The 17,768-nt window shown below is 40.1% G+C and overlaps 4 protein-coding genes across 4 annotated transcripts; 1 reads left to right on the top strand and 3 right to left on the bottom strand.

The window, feature by feature from the left end:
• Nucleotides 1-1,527: 1,527 nt before the first annotated feature.
• Nucleotides 1,528-2,046, bottom strand: PCYB_113000 (putative 6-pyruvoyl tetrahydrobiopterin synthase; the record flags this gene model as incomplete). The annotated part of the gene is made up of 1 exon (XM_004223178.1): nt 1,528-2,046. One exon carries the CDS (start codon nt 2,044-2,046, stop codon nt 1,528-1,530), a length of 519 nt encoding a protein of 172 aa, XP_004223226.1.
• Nucleotides 2,047-3,234: 1,188 nt separating this feature from the next.
• On the bottom strand, nt 3,235-4,683 carry PCYB_113010 (hypothetical protein; the record flags this gene model as incomplete). The annotated part of the gene is made up of 3 exons (XM_004223179.1): nt 3,235-3,408; nt 3,604-3,996; nt 4,285-4,683. The coding sequence occupies 3 exons, from the start codon at nt 4,681-4,683 to the stop codon at nt 3,235-3,237; spliced, it is 966 nt and encodes a 321-aa protein (XP_004223227.1).
• A 2,379-nt stretch (nt 4,684-7,062) lies between these two features.
• On the top strand, nt 7,063-10,062 carry PCYB_113020 (acetyl-CoA synthetase; the record flags this gene model as incomplete). The annotated part of the gene is made up of 3 exons (XM_004223180.1): nt 7,063-9,099; nt 9,280-9,648; nt 9,772-10,062. The coding sequence occupies 3 exons, from the start codon at nt 7,063-7,065 to the stop codon at nt 10,060-10,062; spliced, it is 2,697 nt and encodes an 898-aa protein (XP_004223228.1).
• A 3,040-nt stretch (nt 10,063-13,102) lies between these two features.
• On the bottom strand, nt 13,103-16,534 carry PCYB_113030 (transportin; the record flags this gene model as incomplete). The annotated part of the gene is made up of 2 exons (XM_004223181.1): nt 13,103-15,973; nt 16,070-16,534. 2 exons carry the CDS (start codon nt 16,532-16,534, stop codon nt 13,103-13,105), a joined length of 3,336 nt encoding a protein of 1,111 aa, XP_004223229.1.
• Between the last annotated feature and the right edge of the window lie 1,234 nt (nt 16,535-17,768).

The raw sequence follows: 17,768 nt of genomic DNA on the forward strand, positions 1-17,768 counted from the left end.
GTGTGATTACGATTTTGTCGCTGTGGAAATGCTCAAAACGTTGAAAATGGTAAACTGCGAAAGGTCCAGTGGATGGAATATGGAATTAAAACAATCCCTAGGAGATATCACCTTCATAACGGAAGACTCCGGAGGAAATTCCATCGAGTTGATAAGAAATGGAGCCAACATACCAATCAATTTTGACAACTTGGAATTGTTTATCCGGTTAATGACTAGATGTAAAATGAATGAATCATCCAAAGGGTTGAGATATCTACTTAAAGGATTCAGCTCCGTGATTCCTTTGGGTCGACTAAGGTTGCTATACGAGTTTACAAATGTGGAGCACATGGTTTGTGGTGAAAGAGAAATAAATCTCGATGTCTTAAAAGCGCATACTTGGTCGAATGATTTGAAAATAAAGGACAAACTGTTTGCAGTACTGGAAGAATTCACGAATGAGCAGTTGCAGTCATTCCTCCGATTTGTTTCAGGAAGATCAAGGCTTCCCACGACAAAGAATGACTGGTATATGATCATAGATGTTGACAACCCTAACCACAGTATCAGCCAAATGGACCAAAGATTACCCACCGCCGTTACGTGTGGCTTTCGCTTGTTGTTGCCTCAGTACTCCAGCTTGGAAATTCTGAAGGAGAGGCTCCTGTACGCGATTAAAAACTGCACGGCGATTGACTTGGACGCGTACGTGGTGCACGACCAGATGCAGCTCATGTACGGGGAGTGACGCGGTCGTACGCGCATGGGCAGTGGTGCGATGGTGCGGATATGCGCCGATGAGGTGATACGCCGATGCGATGTTGCGCCGATGCGATGATGCGCTGTTACGGATGATCTTGCCACTCACGCACGCGCGCACCACGCGCCTATTCGAGTTGCAAAAAGGTGAAAAAAAAAGAAGCACATGAATGCCCCTTCATGGGCATTTACGCATTCGCGCCTTCTACGCTTGTCCCACCTGCACGGGGAAAGACCCCCTTTTGATAAGCGGACTCCCCGTGCACCTCATTTGTTTCACCCCTTTTTACCAATTGTCTGACCTTGTTTAGTGTTATTAATTTTGCGTTTGTGTTCTGATCTTCGATTTTGTTTGCCTATTTAATATTACTTCACATTTGTGCGTGCTGGGCGAGATCGCCCACGAAGAGACGGAAAAACGGAACGCCGAAAAGGCGCAAAAGCACACCTGCGTGTGTTCTATATGTGAATGCAAATACGAAAACTTGCAGACCGTCATACTTACACACGTGCAAAAGTGCACATAAAGAATTTTACCAAAATGGATGTGACACCCAGTTGTGAAGGGGTCTGTGGGACGCTTATAATGAGCGACGCGAGTTCGCTAATTTGTGCAACACATGCAACACATGCAACACATGCAACACATACAACACATAGGTGTAGATATATATACATATTAAAAATTTTCCATTTATGGGAAAAAAAAAAAAAAAACTCACATATGGTACCACCTTTGTACGCACTGGATTTTATCCTGGTCGCACACCTTTCCACTTTCTCCCATCAGATATTCGTGTGAACCGTTGCCTTTTGCGTTGGGGATTCACTCACGGTTACCTCCATATAGTTAACACTGCGTGCCTTTAAAATGGGCAAGCCTATTTCCTCTATTATTTTATTTAAAATATAGAGCCCTATTTCTTCTGTGGAGGAATGCTTGATAGGAATTTGCACACAGTCCCGTTTGGGGAAAGAATATTCGGAGTTATCTTCACATGTAATTTTGAAATTGTCGTTAACTTCTTGGATGTTTAGAACATCACTGTACATTGGCAGAATGAAATGATGATCCAGCTGTTTGCAAACTGTTCTCACTTTTTCTTTCAAAATGGAAAAGTCGATTACATATCCATCTCCTTGTATATTCCCCCTTAGTTTTAAACACACATTATAATTATGCCCATGCAAAGTTTCCCTAAATCCTTTAAAGGCAATAAAGTGTGCGCAGTTGAACGAAAACAGAGGAGACTCCACTAGCAGTTCTGCTATCTGGTCACTGGGCTTAGCTGGATCGGGGTTCATGATGACGCCACTTCACTCGTCCATATGTTTTTCTGTTTAGTTTGTGAGAAGGAACCGTTGTTGGTCGGCAAGCGTGATTAGCAGGGGGGATTAGCAGGCGGGATTGGCAGGCGTGATTAGCAGGCGTGATTAGCAGGCGGGATTAACTAGCGTGGATTGGCAGGCGGGACTGGCAAGCGTGATTGCCTTTGACTCAAGGCATAAATTGGTTAACTACGAGCAATGTGAGACTGGACCCGGCGTGGAAAAACGGCCAAGGCGAAGAACCGCACGGATATGTATGCACGTATGTATTTGTACGATGGCTGCATATCGTAGCGTGCGCCTCTCGCCCACAAGTGAATAATGTAGAAACGACGTTGATAATGCCTTGCGGTGGAGTAAACAATTCATTGTTACGGCAATTATTACCTTAGCAAGAACTCATTTCATGCATACATAAAAAAATATACGATGCTGACTTACATGGAATAGTTCACTTTAACCGAAATACCGCTTTACATTCGCCAAACAATTTTGCTCAGAAAAACGAAACATGCTTGTGGTCTCATTTCCGTCCAGCATAAAAAATAAAAAAAAGTGAAAACTTAAAAAATGTGTTAAAATAACACGGTATTTTATGTCAGTTAATTAAAGAAAAAAGATTTGCAAAATGTTGTGCATCATTTAACCCCGTTTGGAGTTGTTCCAAAAGTAATGTAATGCACGCGAATACAAATTAACATTAATGGGGAAGAACAAATGGGAGATTTAGCATATGGCGAGAAAAAAATGCGCAATGAGTCTGCATATATCCCCTTTAACTGGGGGAAAAAGGAGAACATTCACATATATACATAGCAGTGTAGATGCACCTGCGAACCCCTGCCTAATGCCCCACAACCTTGTGGTAGGCTAAACGTGTGGCTGTGTGAGTATTCACATAGGTGCAAAAAATCACATAAAAATGAAACAGTGCGGAATAAACGCAAATAACAAATTGGGGGGCGGAGGGGGAGGAAAAACAAATCCACTCCGTATCACTAAACGACGGTAAAATGACAAACGAATTGAGTTGCACACTACTCGCGTGTACAAAAATTTAATTGCAAAAATATTACACGTAAAAATTACAGTTAAAAAAAAGGGAAAAAATGAAATTCGTACACATGCGAATCCTCGACAGACGCAGTTTGCAATGGTCCCTTTTTAAATAGTCCTATTCTGTAGCACTTTGTACTTTTTGGATGATTTTAAGGCGGGGTCGCGGAGCAGCTGGACGCCATGCAGGTAATACTGCTTATCTTTTATGGTAAGGATAAATACGGTTTTGTTTTTCAGAAGTATTAAGACCTTGTTCTTGGGGGTTACTATTTTGAATGCCTGCGGGGTGAAAAGCGCATGTGTGTGTGGTTTACATAAATCTACATATATTCACGCAGGAAGGGGAGTGGGGGAAGTAACCCTTTGTCTAACTGCGCTCATGCCTGCGGAGGTATAGCCACTCAGGGAAACAATGTAAGTAAAGAATGATGACAAGAAGTCATCGAGGAGTAAACACTTCCTCTACTCCTTAACATAACTGTTAAGCTCATTTCGTATCATTACATTTTGCGTTTCCAGGATGATTATCCCTTTGATCCCAATATATGAAGCACAACGAGACTTGTGGATTTCAATTTCCGCTCCGTTCAATTCCATGTCATTAATTGTCTCTTGGGGCAATTCTTCTGTATTCGTCAAATCGAGTAATTCGTTCACGTAAATATTCCACATGCAGTTTAGCTTCCTTGCATGATCATACGTCGTTCTATTCTCCGTTGTAACTTTATAATTTGTGTACTCATTCGATGACAGGCCCACTTTATTTTGCTGCTGTTTCGAGTTTCTGTTACAACTCGTATTGTCTGTATATGTATTTTTTAAACTGTCCTTGATGAATATTTTGCTGGGCAGATTTACACAGTTCTTCTGAAGGGGGAGTGGGAACAACGGGTGATGAAATGGTGCTGAGTGGTCGATGACACCAAAATGGTGTAAACATGGAGGGAGTATGGCCATATTGACATACGGGTATAGGGACATACGGGCATACGGGTATACGACATACGGGCATACGGGTATACGACATACGGGCATACGGGTATACGACATACGGGCATACGGGTATACGACATACGGGCATACGGGTATACGACATACGGGCATACGGGTATACGACATACGTGGATGCCTTCCGCCGCGTCCATCATCTTTTACCTTCTCCGTTTCGCCATAGTCCACGTACAAGGCTCTTTCCGGCTGCCTGTTCAAAAAAGGATGATCTTGATCTTTTGATCGATTATTGGTGCACTTTCTTTTGCTGTTACTCGGGTGGGTGTTGCTAGCATTGCGCTTGTTACTGGGATACGACACGTCTTGGTTTGTATTTGAATTTGTATTCAAATGGGAAAGGTTCTGAGCATTATCACGAGTCGATGCAGATGGCAAATTTTTATTTGCCTTTTCATTCTGCTGAGTGGACTGCTTGGAATGGTTATTATTTGAGTCATTTACATTTACCCGACTTACTTTTTTTTGAAACAAAGAATAAATAGCATGACTAGGGTCATTCGTCTTCCTTCTTTTGGAAGTTCCTCCTGATGTGTCTTCTTCCATGGTTCATTCAGCTAGCTATTATCCGTTTTTTAATAAGAGTTAGAAGAGTTAATCAGTTAAGCATACGTTCTGGATTTACTTCCCCGTTACACGAAATGTTTCAATGTAGGGGGGAAAATTCAGTTATCATATTTTTTCTCCCTATGTTGTTTTTCACTGTTGTGTAAGTAACCTATGTGGAACTGTGACAATCTCATTTGTGTTTCTTTTTTTTTGTTCGCCCTTCTCAAGCCCTTTTTTTTTTTTCGCTAACATCACAGAGGGGAGTCACCAAAATGAGGCGTTAAAAAATGGAAGGTTGTAAAAATAGGAATTACGCTAATTTATTTTTTTTCACTTCTCCGCTTTGCAATAAAAAGGCATATGTGAAAAACCTTAAATGCGGTTCAACAAAATGAGTAATCACCAAGTGGCGCGGTTAACATATGCTCGAAGCAGTTATTAATAAAAAAGCAGATGATGCGTAAAATGGATGAGTAAAAAGAGAAGGCACTAAGTTTAAAGTTGTAATTGGTGTCTTACGTGCAACTACTCAACGAGTGAGTGAAATTTACACACAAAACAATTTTTCGGAGACACTCACACGTCGGTAGTGGACTTATAAACCAGCGTAGATGTAAATGCATGTGCTCGTGCATATACACACATAGCGACACACAATATAATACCTATGGGGAAGGGCATAACGTGTGGATGCGCTACCAAACATAGTTACTCATTTTGAGGAGCCCCTACACAGGTATATCACAGGTGACATATGGTATTACCCTTACACGGTTGCAAAAAATTTTGTTATACTTGTTCCCACATTTTATGGCTCAATCGGGGGAAAAATTTTCGTCACAAACATGTATATACCGCTGACGGTACTCAAAAGGGGGTGTAAGATGAGCGCATTGGTATGTGCCCTTTTTACATGCAGCAACAGTGACCCATCCTTTTTATTATCATGCCAACAACACAAATGTTCGGTTTATAACACATGCGTGGGAGTCAATAGGATGGTTAACAAACAGGTACGTGTCACATAACAGTGTTAAGCATGTGCCTACAAAGATACGGACAGTGAGTCATGGTATCGCCCCTGTATATATGTCCCTTTTGCATTTTTAAATGTATATGTTCACTTTTTTTTTTTATTCCAAAAGAACGCAGGAAAAAAAATGTTTGTATGCCTGAGTTGTATACCATAGGGCATACAAAACAAAAATTAAAATTGTGAAAAGTTTCGAAAAGTTGCGAACAGTTACGCAGCAAAATTAAACACAAGTGGCAAAATTAAAAACAACGGACGGTAAAAAAAAAAAAAAAATTCCGATGTGGAAGAAGGGACTACTTGGAACGTTTCCCTTAAGTGTAACAATCACAATACAATTGTCGTTTATGCCATCCCTCCGATGTGCTTAGAGTAACATCCGCGCAGATTGGCAAGGCTGTTCCACTGGGGGGTAGGGCCAAAAGAAATCCATTAAATGTAATATCTTAACCCGGGGGTGATGAAAAATAGGCCAACTCTTAAGTGTACATGTGGTGAACGTGTATGTATACAATATGAGCATTCATCCTTGAAGCCGTTTTTGTTTGTGCCAGCTTAAGTTACCCTTACGCGGGGTGACATGTGGCTCATGCAAGAGTGGCATATATATGTTTCATGCATAATTTATATGGCGCTTTCCAAGGCAGCAAAATTTATTTGATTTTTACTTGCTTCCCCATTCACCTCCTGTGCCCCCCCTTGTTGCAAATCACTTTTTGTTTATTTTGTGATGAAAAAAATATGCCCCTCCGAGAATTTATGCTTCACGCGCCCGGTGGCATCGTGTTTCAGCTCATGGGCAAATGGGGTATGTACATATATATACGTTGTACTCAAATACGCCATGGGGCTGTGTGCGGAGGTTAAAATATAAGCATATAAAGCTATACATGCGCTACATCGATATGTACATAAATCTCTGAACGTACGGATTAAAATTTTTTCAATTTACCCAGCTCACATTTTAAATTTAATTGTTTGTACAATTCACCATTTTGTAATTTTTTTTCTTTTAAATTTTTATCCTTCATGCAGTTTAAAGAGGGAAAAAAAAAAAAAAAGGATGTTGAGAGGGGGAGATATCCATTAATAATATGCCTGCTTGCTTAGGTAAGCGTATGTGCCCTGTGTAAACCCACGAATGTGTATATACCCTTGCACATGTGAAGGGGTTATGCGTGTAGAACCTAATCGTAGCAGTCACGCGCGAAAGTACCTAAGTGCGCACGTATGCACATTAGCACATGTGCATGTATAGATAGCCCCCCCCTCCCCACACGTGCATGTTGCGAACCTTTAACGGGTTAAAAAAAAAAAAAAAAAGGCATCTCCCGTCAAACATAATGAATAACCCGGAAGGCAATGGAAACATCACCAAAATAGATTCAGGACAATTGAATGTTATCGACATAGATCAAAATATTTTCCGTAACAAAAACTCCTTCCCAGTAAACGAATCGTATAGCCAAAATGACAATAAGACGGGCACAAATGGAAACATAAAAGATGTAAGAATATATAAAGAGATGTACGAGGAAAGTATTAAGAACCCAGAGTTATTTTGGGGAAATTTAGCAAAAAATAGTGTCAGGTGGTTTAAAATGTTCACGAAAGTATACATTGGGAATTTTAAAAAAGGGAACATTAGCTGGTTTGTTAATGGCAAAATTAATGCATGTGATAATTGTGTAGATAGATGGGTCGAAAAACATCCAAACAAAACTGCAATAATATGGGAAAAAGATACACCAAATGATTTTAAAAAAATAAGTTATCAAAAATTGTTGGAAAGGACTTGCAAAATTGCCAATTTATTAAAAATGTATGGAGTGAAAAAGCAAGATGTGGTCACCATTTATTTACCCATGATTCCAGAAATTGTGTATACCATGCTAGCATGTGCTAGAATAGGTGCTATCCACAATGTCGTCTTTGCTGGGTACTCTGCAGGCAGTTTATGTGATCGCATATTGGACTCCAAGTCGAGTGTATTAATTACAAGCGATTTTGGCATGAGGGGAGGGAAATTAACCAAGCTCAAGCAAATCGCGGATGCGGCTATGGAGATGTGTGGAGACGCCATCAAAGTCTGCATCGTTTTTAAAAACAAAACGAAGATAAGTGACGCGAATAGGGCATACCTGGAAAGCACATCGAAAAGTCAGTTATGCCACTCAACCAGCGTCGACTTGAAAGGTTCTGATAGTTATTTGGCACAGGGTGCAACCCGCGTGATAAATGGCAAGCAAAATGGTATGAACCAAAATGAGTACGAACAAATGAATAACAACAAATGTGACAGTACAAAGGGTTACTTCAACTGTAAGCCCAGTCAAGAGAGGGACAGTGCCTCCGTTTATGCGTGCCCGCTGAGGGAGGATGATTGCGTTGGCGGCGCGGCGAGCCACCACGCGGAGTACGCCAGTCGCGCCAATTGCGCCAATCACGGTAACCACGATAATTATGATAATCGCGATAACCATGACAAGCATGATAATGGCCCCCATGGCGACCCCCCCCGCTGTAACGGGATGGACACCAGCAACCACTGCAACGCCCCCCTCGAGGAGAGCACCAACAGCGGTGGCACTAAAGCGAAAGGGGTACACACCCTGCATAAAAAAATCTGCAAAAATAACAACCTAGGGAAGAAAACCCCCACATCAGATAAAACACACTATAGTAACGAAATTGGCAATGGGCACAACAAAGGCAGTCTGGAAGGAGAGGCTACTAACAACATGGGAGACAGGAGCAGCCACTCCTTGGGGAAAGAGTCATGTGCTTATATGAATTCAGTGATGTGTAAATCGTTCATGGAAACATCAAAGGAGAGCATAACATTTGAAGGGAAAGGTTACCGTAATAGTGATTCCAGGAAGAGTAATTTTGACGAGAATATATGCACGTTAAAAGAAGGTCGAGATGTAGACGGTTCCGCGTTAATAAAAAACATGAGAGCCTACTGTCCAATAGAATATGTAGACAGTGAAGACTTCTTATGTTTATTGTACACATCCGGTTCTACTGGAAAACCCAAAGGTGTAGCGCATACAACCGCAGGGTATTTGCTGTATGCCTACACAACGTGTAAGTATATATTTGATGTAACTGCAGATGATATTTTTGGTTGCGTTGCAGACATTGGGTGGGTAACTGGCCATACGTATGTTCTATATGGTCCCTTACTGAACGGAATAACCACCATCTTATTTTCTTCCATTCCGACTTACCCAGATTGTGGTAGATATTGGAGTTTAATAGAAACACATAAAGTCACACAATTTTATACGGCACCTACAGCACTTAGAGCGTTAATGAAACATGGGAATTCTTACATTGAAAAATATGACCTGTCATCATGTCGAATTTTAGGGAGTGTAGGTGAACCAATAAATCCTGAAACTTGGAGATGGTATTACAACATTGTTGGGAAAAAAAAATGTGTAATTGTGGACACTTATTGGCAAACAGAAACGGGAGGAATCGTCATTGCACCGATACCCAATTTATTTAAAATGAAACCTGGGTGTGCTACTCTTCCATTTTTCGGTGTCCAGTTAGAAATTCTAGATTCTAAAACGTTGGAACCTTTGAATGGTCCTAATGTTTGTGGCTTGTTATGTATCAAGAGTCCATGGCCAGGCATGCTCAGAACTGTGTATGGAAATCATAACAGGTTAGTAAAAACTTATTTTTCTTCCTGTCCTAATTATTATTTTACTGGAGATGGTGCATATAGAGATGAAGATGGTTACTACTGGATATCTGGGCGAATTGATGATACTTTAAATGTGTCAGGTCATCGCTTAGGAGCTGCAGAAATTGAGCATGCCTTGGTGCAACACTCCTGCATCGCGGAGGCAGCCGTTGTTTCGTTCCGTCATGTTGTCAAGGGGGAAGGTATTCTCTGCTTCGTCGTTAAAAAGGTGTGTGTGTCTAAAAAATGGGGAGAGCTGGAGGGGGGAGAAGCAACAGAAACACTTGACCAATGCGTTGATCGCAATGGAAACACAAAAAATGCGAATACCCATTTATCATATACTTCCAAGTTGGCGGAAATGGACACCAAGCACGTGAGTTACACAGATGAGAAAATTATAGAAGAATTAAAATTATACGTTAGACGAGCCATAGGTCCCATCGCCACCCCGGATCTAATTTGCATAGTGCCTGATTTGCCTAAAACTAGAAGTGGAAAAATCATTAGGAGAATACTAAGATGTATAGCAAACGAGTTAAACGATTTTGGAGACATTACCACCGTTGCGAATTATGAAGTTATCGAAATTATTGTTAACAAATTTAGGGATTCCAAGTTGAAGTGCCAGTCAGGGATGTAACATTACGGTTCATGTTCATATCGCCTGGAGTATTGCGTATGACTTTTATTTTATTTTTTTTTTTCTCATCGAGTACATTTCGCATCTCGAGAAAAAGCTCTCGTCACGTTGTCTTCTGTATGTACATATATACGCGGAACATTCGAAGCAGCTCAAAAAGGTTGTAACCAGCACGCAGACTGCTGTGGACAGCACTGCAGCGGTATCTATTCAAGGGAGTATTTACAAGATTGAGTGAAGACACGGACAGATACTTTCTACGTGGTATAGTATAGTACAGTACCATTGCTTAATGTGTTTGCTCTAGCCCGATGATCGGTGCGTTCTTATGCATGTATGGATTGTGTGTACGGCAAACCATGCACATCCTCCGCGAGCAGTGTTCCCTCGCGGGGGCCTACCAATTTGTCGCTACGCTGAGAGATATTGTAACATCGCCAAGGAGGCAGCAAAACAGATGGGTTATAAACATACTGTTCCTTTTTCCCAACGATTTTACCCTCTCCTTTTTAAGTGCTACATGCATGATCTGATTATCTTTTTTTTTTTTTTTTTGCATACCCGTTTCTCTGCATGTTTTTATCACTCCTACTCTCTATTTGTTAGTAATATTAAATTGTTATAATTCCATTTCGTCTCACAGGGCACGTCCAATAAAAGATGTGCACGTTCTTGTGCGTACAGTGTTAAATACCGATGCCCTATTTAGAAAGGGACAACGTGTGCATCGTTTCCACGTGTGCGGGGAGGCATATATCGGGGCAACTCGAGCATGTGTGTACCCGTCTAAATAGGACATTGTGACATTGCGAAATGGGTATGCACAGAATGGCGAAAGAATAAAAGTTGCCTTTTTTTTTTTTTTAACAAATTTCATATTTGTCGATTTTATGAAGACTAAAGTGTGAGTAGATTGATTCTACGTCTTTTTTACTTTTCCTTGCGAGGTTTCATGTGTATTATAATTTGTACCATTTTGTGTGAAATGCTTTTTCCCAGTTAAGTGGCCTTTTAAAAAAAATGGAGTAGGCATGGTTATATTTATGTGTGCGACGTGGAGTTATAAAAGCAAACGGACCTTTCTACGGTGCTTATATACACGGTGATTGTGTCACTTCCCACAAAATGGGGTTACCACCAACCTGTTAGTAACCACCCCCACCATCTTCACACTTAACGCATGAATTGAACGGACGCACTAGATGCGTTCGAACTGCTAATAAGATGCTTTAACTGACTAGGGGCGTGGAGATGTTCACTATACGGAAGCGTACACAGTCAGAAGCCTATTACATGAATTGGCAACTCGGTTGCTATGGGTGCGCCTGAAAGCAACAATCAAAGCAACAAACAGTGGAGCAGCACCCAAGGAGGAAAAAATTTAACCTGCCAAATGTTGAGGTACATTCCACCTTTAGACAATGCTCCAGCTATCATTCCAGCACAAATGATATATGACACAGGCCAAATTAGAATAACGCCTTTTCTTTTTTTTTTTTCCCAAAATTGTCCATTTTAAAATGGGTCAATTGTCTTATGGCTTACAATGCGTCACGCTTTCACCCCCGTATACACCATTTGGTTGTTTCTTTATTTTTATTTTTATCCGTGTGGATCTTTTTACAGAGCATTTTTTTTTGGGGGGGAGGGACCTTTTTCCTGAGCAAATTCTGTTGGATACCAAACAGCACAAGGACGGGTCACCCCCCCCTCTTCCCTGTCTCGCCACTAATTTTATTCCTAATTTAAAATGAGCATCTAATATTAACTATATTATATCATGTTTAAAATAAATACTAAGACATTAAAAAAAAAAAAAAAGAAAGAAAAAAAAAAAGGTTTAATTAAAATATTGTTTATTTAAAAATCACATATATATACACAAACATAAGCACGCACATACAAACATGTATGCATATACCTTTGGAAATAACTTCCACATTTTCACATAAAACATATATTATATTTCCCCCTTTTTTAAAAATTGCCGCCATTATATTATAGCTATTTGGCACAGGTACCCTCTTAACGTTTAAACGCTTCTTTTACACGTAAAAATGTGTCAGTACATGCAAAGATAAAAAAAAAAAAAAAAAAAAAAACTGTATATATGCACGGATGTATATATAAATGAATGTATGAGCATAACTGTTCAAGCACAAATAAGTAAAAATAAATGTGCACACAAACATGCATGCACCAACGAGTAGTCATAAAAATGGGGGAAATGCAATTCTTACAAAATTGGTTCATAAGTGAAACGTGCGCGCGCGCGTGCGTGTATTTTGGGGTATGCAGGTACGCTCAGCCAGGAAGTCATGCGTCCACATATAGACGTGCACATATATACACGTACACATGATAATGCGCAGGAAGGCCCAAGGAGCGCGCATATGCATAACACTGTCGAAGAGGGAAAAGAACAGGGGTGTTGCGTGTGCCACCGATGGGTGTGCATTGGTAGGCACGGGCACTTACACATGCATGGTTACATATGCGTATATATAATATATATGTATGTGTATATTTACGTGCACACTTGGCACCCGCAGGAGGTTCACATTTTCTCTCCGCTCAGTGTAGCATATCACACCACTACTATACCATAGGGATTTAGACGTACACATGAAAATGGAATGTACTAGTAGGTATACATTCTTAGGCTTTTCTGGTGAGATAGGTCGGTTTTTCAAACGAGTTAAAAATAACAGCGCGTGTACGTGTGTATGAAGTTTTGCGTGGGCAGATACATATATGTGCACAGATGAGGGGTTGCGGTTGCTGCACTTGTAAGCGCGCCGCAGCATGAAGGATCGACCACACATATGCTCAGAACGTGTTGTGTGTGTACATATGAAGTGTGCATATGGGTGTAACACAGGAAGGTGCTGTGTCGGGGAAGTTGCCAATGCGCGCCACAGCAGCGATGCGGGGGGGGGGACAACCATGCACATAGATGTGCAACTATGTATACATATGTGCAATCATGTATACATACGTGCAATCATGTATACATATGTGCACGTGTGCACGCGCGAGGCTATAAATTAAACCGCGTGCTCAAATCGTTCAACATGTCGCTGGGGATGGGGGAGGACAGGGAGTCGCTCGTGGAGCTGTAAATTCCCTTCCACTGGGTGGGGTACTTCTGCTTCATGGTGGCTAAAAACTGGTGAAAAAAAATGTTCACATTCTGAGATACGTACTTGTACTTAAGTATGATATAAGCAATATCCTGTAAGTTTTCCGCAGCGATGTCGAGATTTAGGTAGAGTGTTTCCAAAATAGCTTTGAGTGAATTAATTTTTTCGTTTTCCTGGGTCCCATGTGACATAATTTTTAACCACGTTTTTAAAAACTGGGGGAAATAAAAAATGATTTTCTTGGGATAAGTGGAGGATAGCCTCCCTAAAGTGATGCATATATTTTGTAACAAGCAGCCGTGATACTTTGAATTCTGGCAAATGTAAATAAGCTGTTTAATTATTTCATCCACGTACACCTCCATGTACTGCGGGTTAATGTGTATGCTAATTTCTCCAATGGCCCAGCTGGCATTATTCGACACCGGCGTGGAGGGGTGTGTAATGTGTGCAATGAGAAAGGGGATAATGTCATTCAAGTAGGGTATTAAATATTGTGCGCAAAATCGGGAAATATCTCCTATAAGGGCAAAATTTGATTGTAGTATACCAAAATTTAAAAAATGTTTCGCCAATTCTGTGCGCTCGTCATTTTCTTCCTCCTTCCCAATTCCTAGACTTCCATTTTTAACGGCCGATGTTGAGGAACATGAAGAAGGGTTTCCTTCCGGGGAGAAAACTAGCTTGTTGAACCCCTGGTTCATTATTAGCTTGCTATTTAGCACCCCATCAAATTTGATATTCTCAAACTTTAGGCAATATCTATGTACAAGGGGGATAAAATTGAACTCATTTTCGCTTATAATGTTCATAATATTCGAATTAATAACACTTAAAATTCTGGATAATAAATCAAAGCTGCATTCAATAAGGTCTTTTTTCTTGGAGGGAGAAATGGAATCGATATCCTTCAGCGTGTTGAAGTAATCATCATTATTAATTTTGTAGTAAGCTAGCAACTCACTTGCCGTCACGGATATGTTGTTCCGATTAACTATAAACGAGTTTGTATTCCCTGCCTTTTTACTGTAGTAATATTTTATCTCTTCCTCTAAATCTATGTATAGTAAAACCAAAAATTTGATACAAGTCCTTATGACATTTTTTGCATATTTTAAAAAATCTTTGCCATAGGCACTAGTAATGCACGACATGCACTCCATTAGGGCTATAATGTATGGACTACTTATACGTATGTTGTTCCACTTGGATAATATCGAATTCACAATTTCATGGGCCAAGTCGTTATTCTCTTTAACAATGTTCACGCTGTCAATCAATGTACCTACCACATCGAAGAGGATGAAATAATTCTTCGCTTGATATATTTGAAATGCCTGCTGAATTGTGTGGACAATTTCGTGTAGATAGTTGTTCAGTAAATCCAACGCGTCTTCTTCTAAATTGGCAAAGGAGGAGCAAGCTGCTTCTTGTACCCTTTTATTTGTATCCAAAATCCTTTTTAACAGGTTTAACAGAACTGGTTCAAACCATTTTTCGCAATTATCCGGGTGACATATCCATGATGAGAATCTAGTTACGCACCAACAGGAGATACTCCTCGCTAGGGGTTTCTCATCGTTTAACAATTTTATCAAGTATTCTAACACTTTGGGGATAAATGGGGAGAGGCTATACATGCAGCCTTTCGCTATCGCGCCTAAGGTTAGTACTGCACTTTCCCTTATGTTCCATTTGTCACTCATTAGTTTCTCTTCTATGTGTGGTAGGATGAACTCCAATATTTCGTCATTATACACATTAGATAAGTAATCGAGACATAAAGCAGCTCCTTTCCTTACAGTCCAATCATTTCCCCACGTCCTCGCCGTTATATCATCATTCTTTTCATCCTCATCATCGGTATAGTCATCCATATGATTATCATTATTTGCTTGATCCCCGGATTGCATCATTCCCCCTCCTCGTCCTACTCCGATTCCTCCTCCTCCACCTTCAGCTCCTCCTGCGTTGCTGCTCCCAATGCTATTTACATTGTTACTACTCATATTTCCATTTCGGGAGTTACTCTCCATGTGTGTATGACTGTCACTGTTGCTATTCATTTTGTTTATTTTCATTTCTTCCTGTACCTGCTGAGCATTCATGTCGTTATTTTTGCTACTATTGTTATACATTTCTGGGGAGATGTCCTGGATCAGGTCAGGTACATTAGCATTATCATTTTGGAAATGGGATTCATCCATGGTTAAATAGTCCCACTTAGTATACACCGTATTATCCACCAATATTTTACACAAGTATGGCAAATAGTTTTTTAATATTTTCAGTGCTTCATTTCGTAACTCGTTTATATTCTTATACACATTCTCGTCTATATAATTGTCTCCTTTATTTATATCATTTGTCTTGCTGTTATTATTGTAGTTGGAGTAGGCAATGTAGCTTCTATCCTTAATGAAGACGGGCCAGAACTCCAAGGCTTCTAACTGAACCTTCCTATCACATGAATTTGTGGCGTTTACCATAAATTGTATGATGGCATCTAGGTTGTTAAATATAGAGGAGTATCTTGTGTCCGTAATGATAGTCATGCAGGTTACTACTATTTTTAAAATTTGTGTGTCCTCCTCGGAGGCTAGAAATCCTAGGCATTCCCATAATTGGGGGAAATAATCATTGAAGACTCCATTGGTTGTGAAGCAAGATGATGTTATAAACAAATCTAGGCATTCTGCGGCATATTTTTTTTTTATGCTTTTTTCTTGTGGGGCACAATATGCAAATAGTTTTTGTAACAATTGGGTCTTACAAAATTGGAAGAAAAAAGAATCTGCATTTTTTCTATTCATTAATTCGTCCTCAATTATGATTATTATCGCACGGAAGGCTCCATCCACTACATCATTATTCCCTCGTTCAATCAGTAGCAATAAGTTGTATAATGCTTCTGGCCATTTATCTATCCCTTCGTATTTTGTCAATATGGTTGTTATTACAGAACCTGCAGTGTTTCTTATTTCTTTGACTTCATCTTCTACTAACTTGAAAATTTCGTTCTTTATTATTTTTAAAATTTCATTATTTAAAAATTTATTTTTTGAGTTTATATAATTTTTTAATAACAACCCTCCTACTTGCCTCACATCATTTTTCTCCTGTTTGTTCATAAAAATGTGCAGTAGGTACAAAGCTGCATCTGCTACATTTTCATTTAGATCCTTCAAAACTTTGGTCACCTCAATTTGGACACTGTTATTCGAACTGTTGCATGAGGACTCGAGCGCTTGTATAATTGTTTTGTATATCTTCTCGTTTGGCTTCCATTCCATGTAAGAATTATTATTATCGTAACAGCTGTTATGCATTTTCTTGCATTCACATGTACGTTGGTTCGCGTAAAGTTGCGGCAGGAGGATGGGGGGGAAGAAGCTTATATTTTTCACCACGTTGTACGTATATGCTTTTACATATATTCACGCACGGTTATATAGATGTACACATGTCCGCTCATATGCGCTTGGTATGTACACACCTTAAATAAGCACTTTTACACGTATCTGCATATTTTTGTTAACAAATGGGGTCATAACACAAAACAAACGTATGAAATGTGGAGACGTAGGCACGCAAAAATGTAAAGAAGCATAGAGGAAAAAATGTAAGGAAGCAAAGAGGAAAAAATGTAAGGAAGCAAAGAGGAAAAAATGCAAAGGCGTAAAAACGAAAAAATGCAAAGACGTAAAAACGCAAGGGCGAAAAACTTGTAAGTTTTCACAATATTTAAAAAAAAAACAGCAGCATGCACACGTACATGGGCAAACCACGGTCATACAAGTGGGAAAATTAATTAAATTAACAATCTAATTACAGCTGTGTATATGTATATGTTGGTGCACATATAGGCATACTCATGTAAGCACAAGCATGTACATTTTCAGGCATGAATTTGGGCACACATAAATACGCACACATATGTATACCTATAAATGGATGGAAGCGCTTTTAATTTTTTTATGCTTTGGGGCAAACATACGCAAGGGAGGGGGGAATACAAATTTCAAAATTAAATCTAAAAAAATATGAAACGCAATGGACACAAGGGAAAAATCGCAAAATAAAAAACGAAAAATGAATGGTACAAATGGATGGCACAAAACAGGGGCAAAAAAGGGGGGCACAAAACAGGGGCAAAAAGGGGAGCACAAAACAGGGGCAAAAAGGGGGGCACAAAACAGGAGAAACAAAATAGGAGGCACAAAACAGAGGGCATAAAATGCAAGGCGCAGAATATACGGCGCAGAATTTGCGGCGCGGAATGGAAGGAGCATAGCACAGAGCAAGCCAAGGCACTCGTCACGTGCATTTATGTAGGGAATGCATTTCTACGCTTAGCGCCGAGCATGCGCTTATGGAAGGATACACGCCACGCAAATACACGTCGAGCGTACTCACTCACATACGCACATGTACGTTCGCTTGCTCGTCACTGGCTCGGCCATAAGCGTGTGGCCCACATAAAAGGAATGGCACATGAAATATTTCGTTGCCGCGCGGGGGAAAGTCAAGCGTAACACTATTACGCGTATGGGCTATGCATAA

This window comes from Plasmodium cynomolgi, chromosome 11 (genome assembly GCF_000321355.1).
Source record: "Plasmodium cynomolgi strain B DNA, chromosome 11, whole genome shotgun sequence".
Classification (NCBI taxonomy): domain Eukaryota; phylum Apicomplexa; class Aconoidasida; order Haemosporida; family Plasmodiidae; genus Plasmodium; species Plasmodium cynomolgi.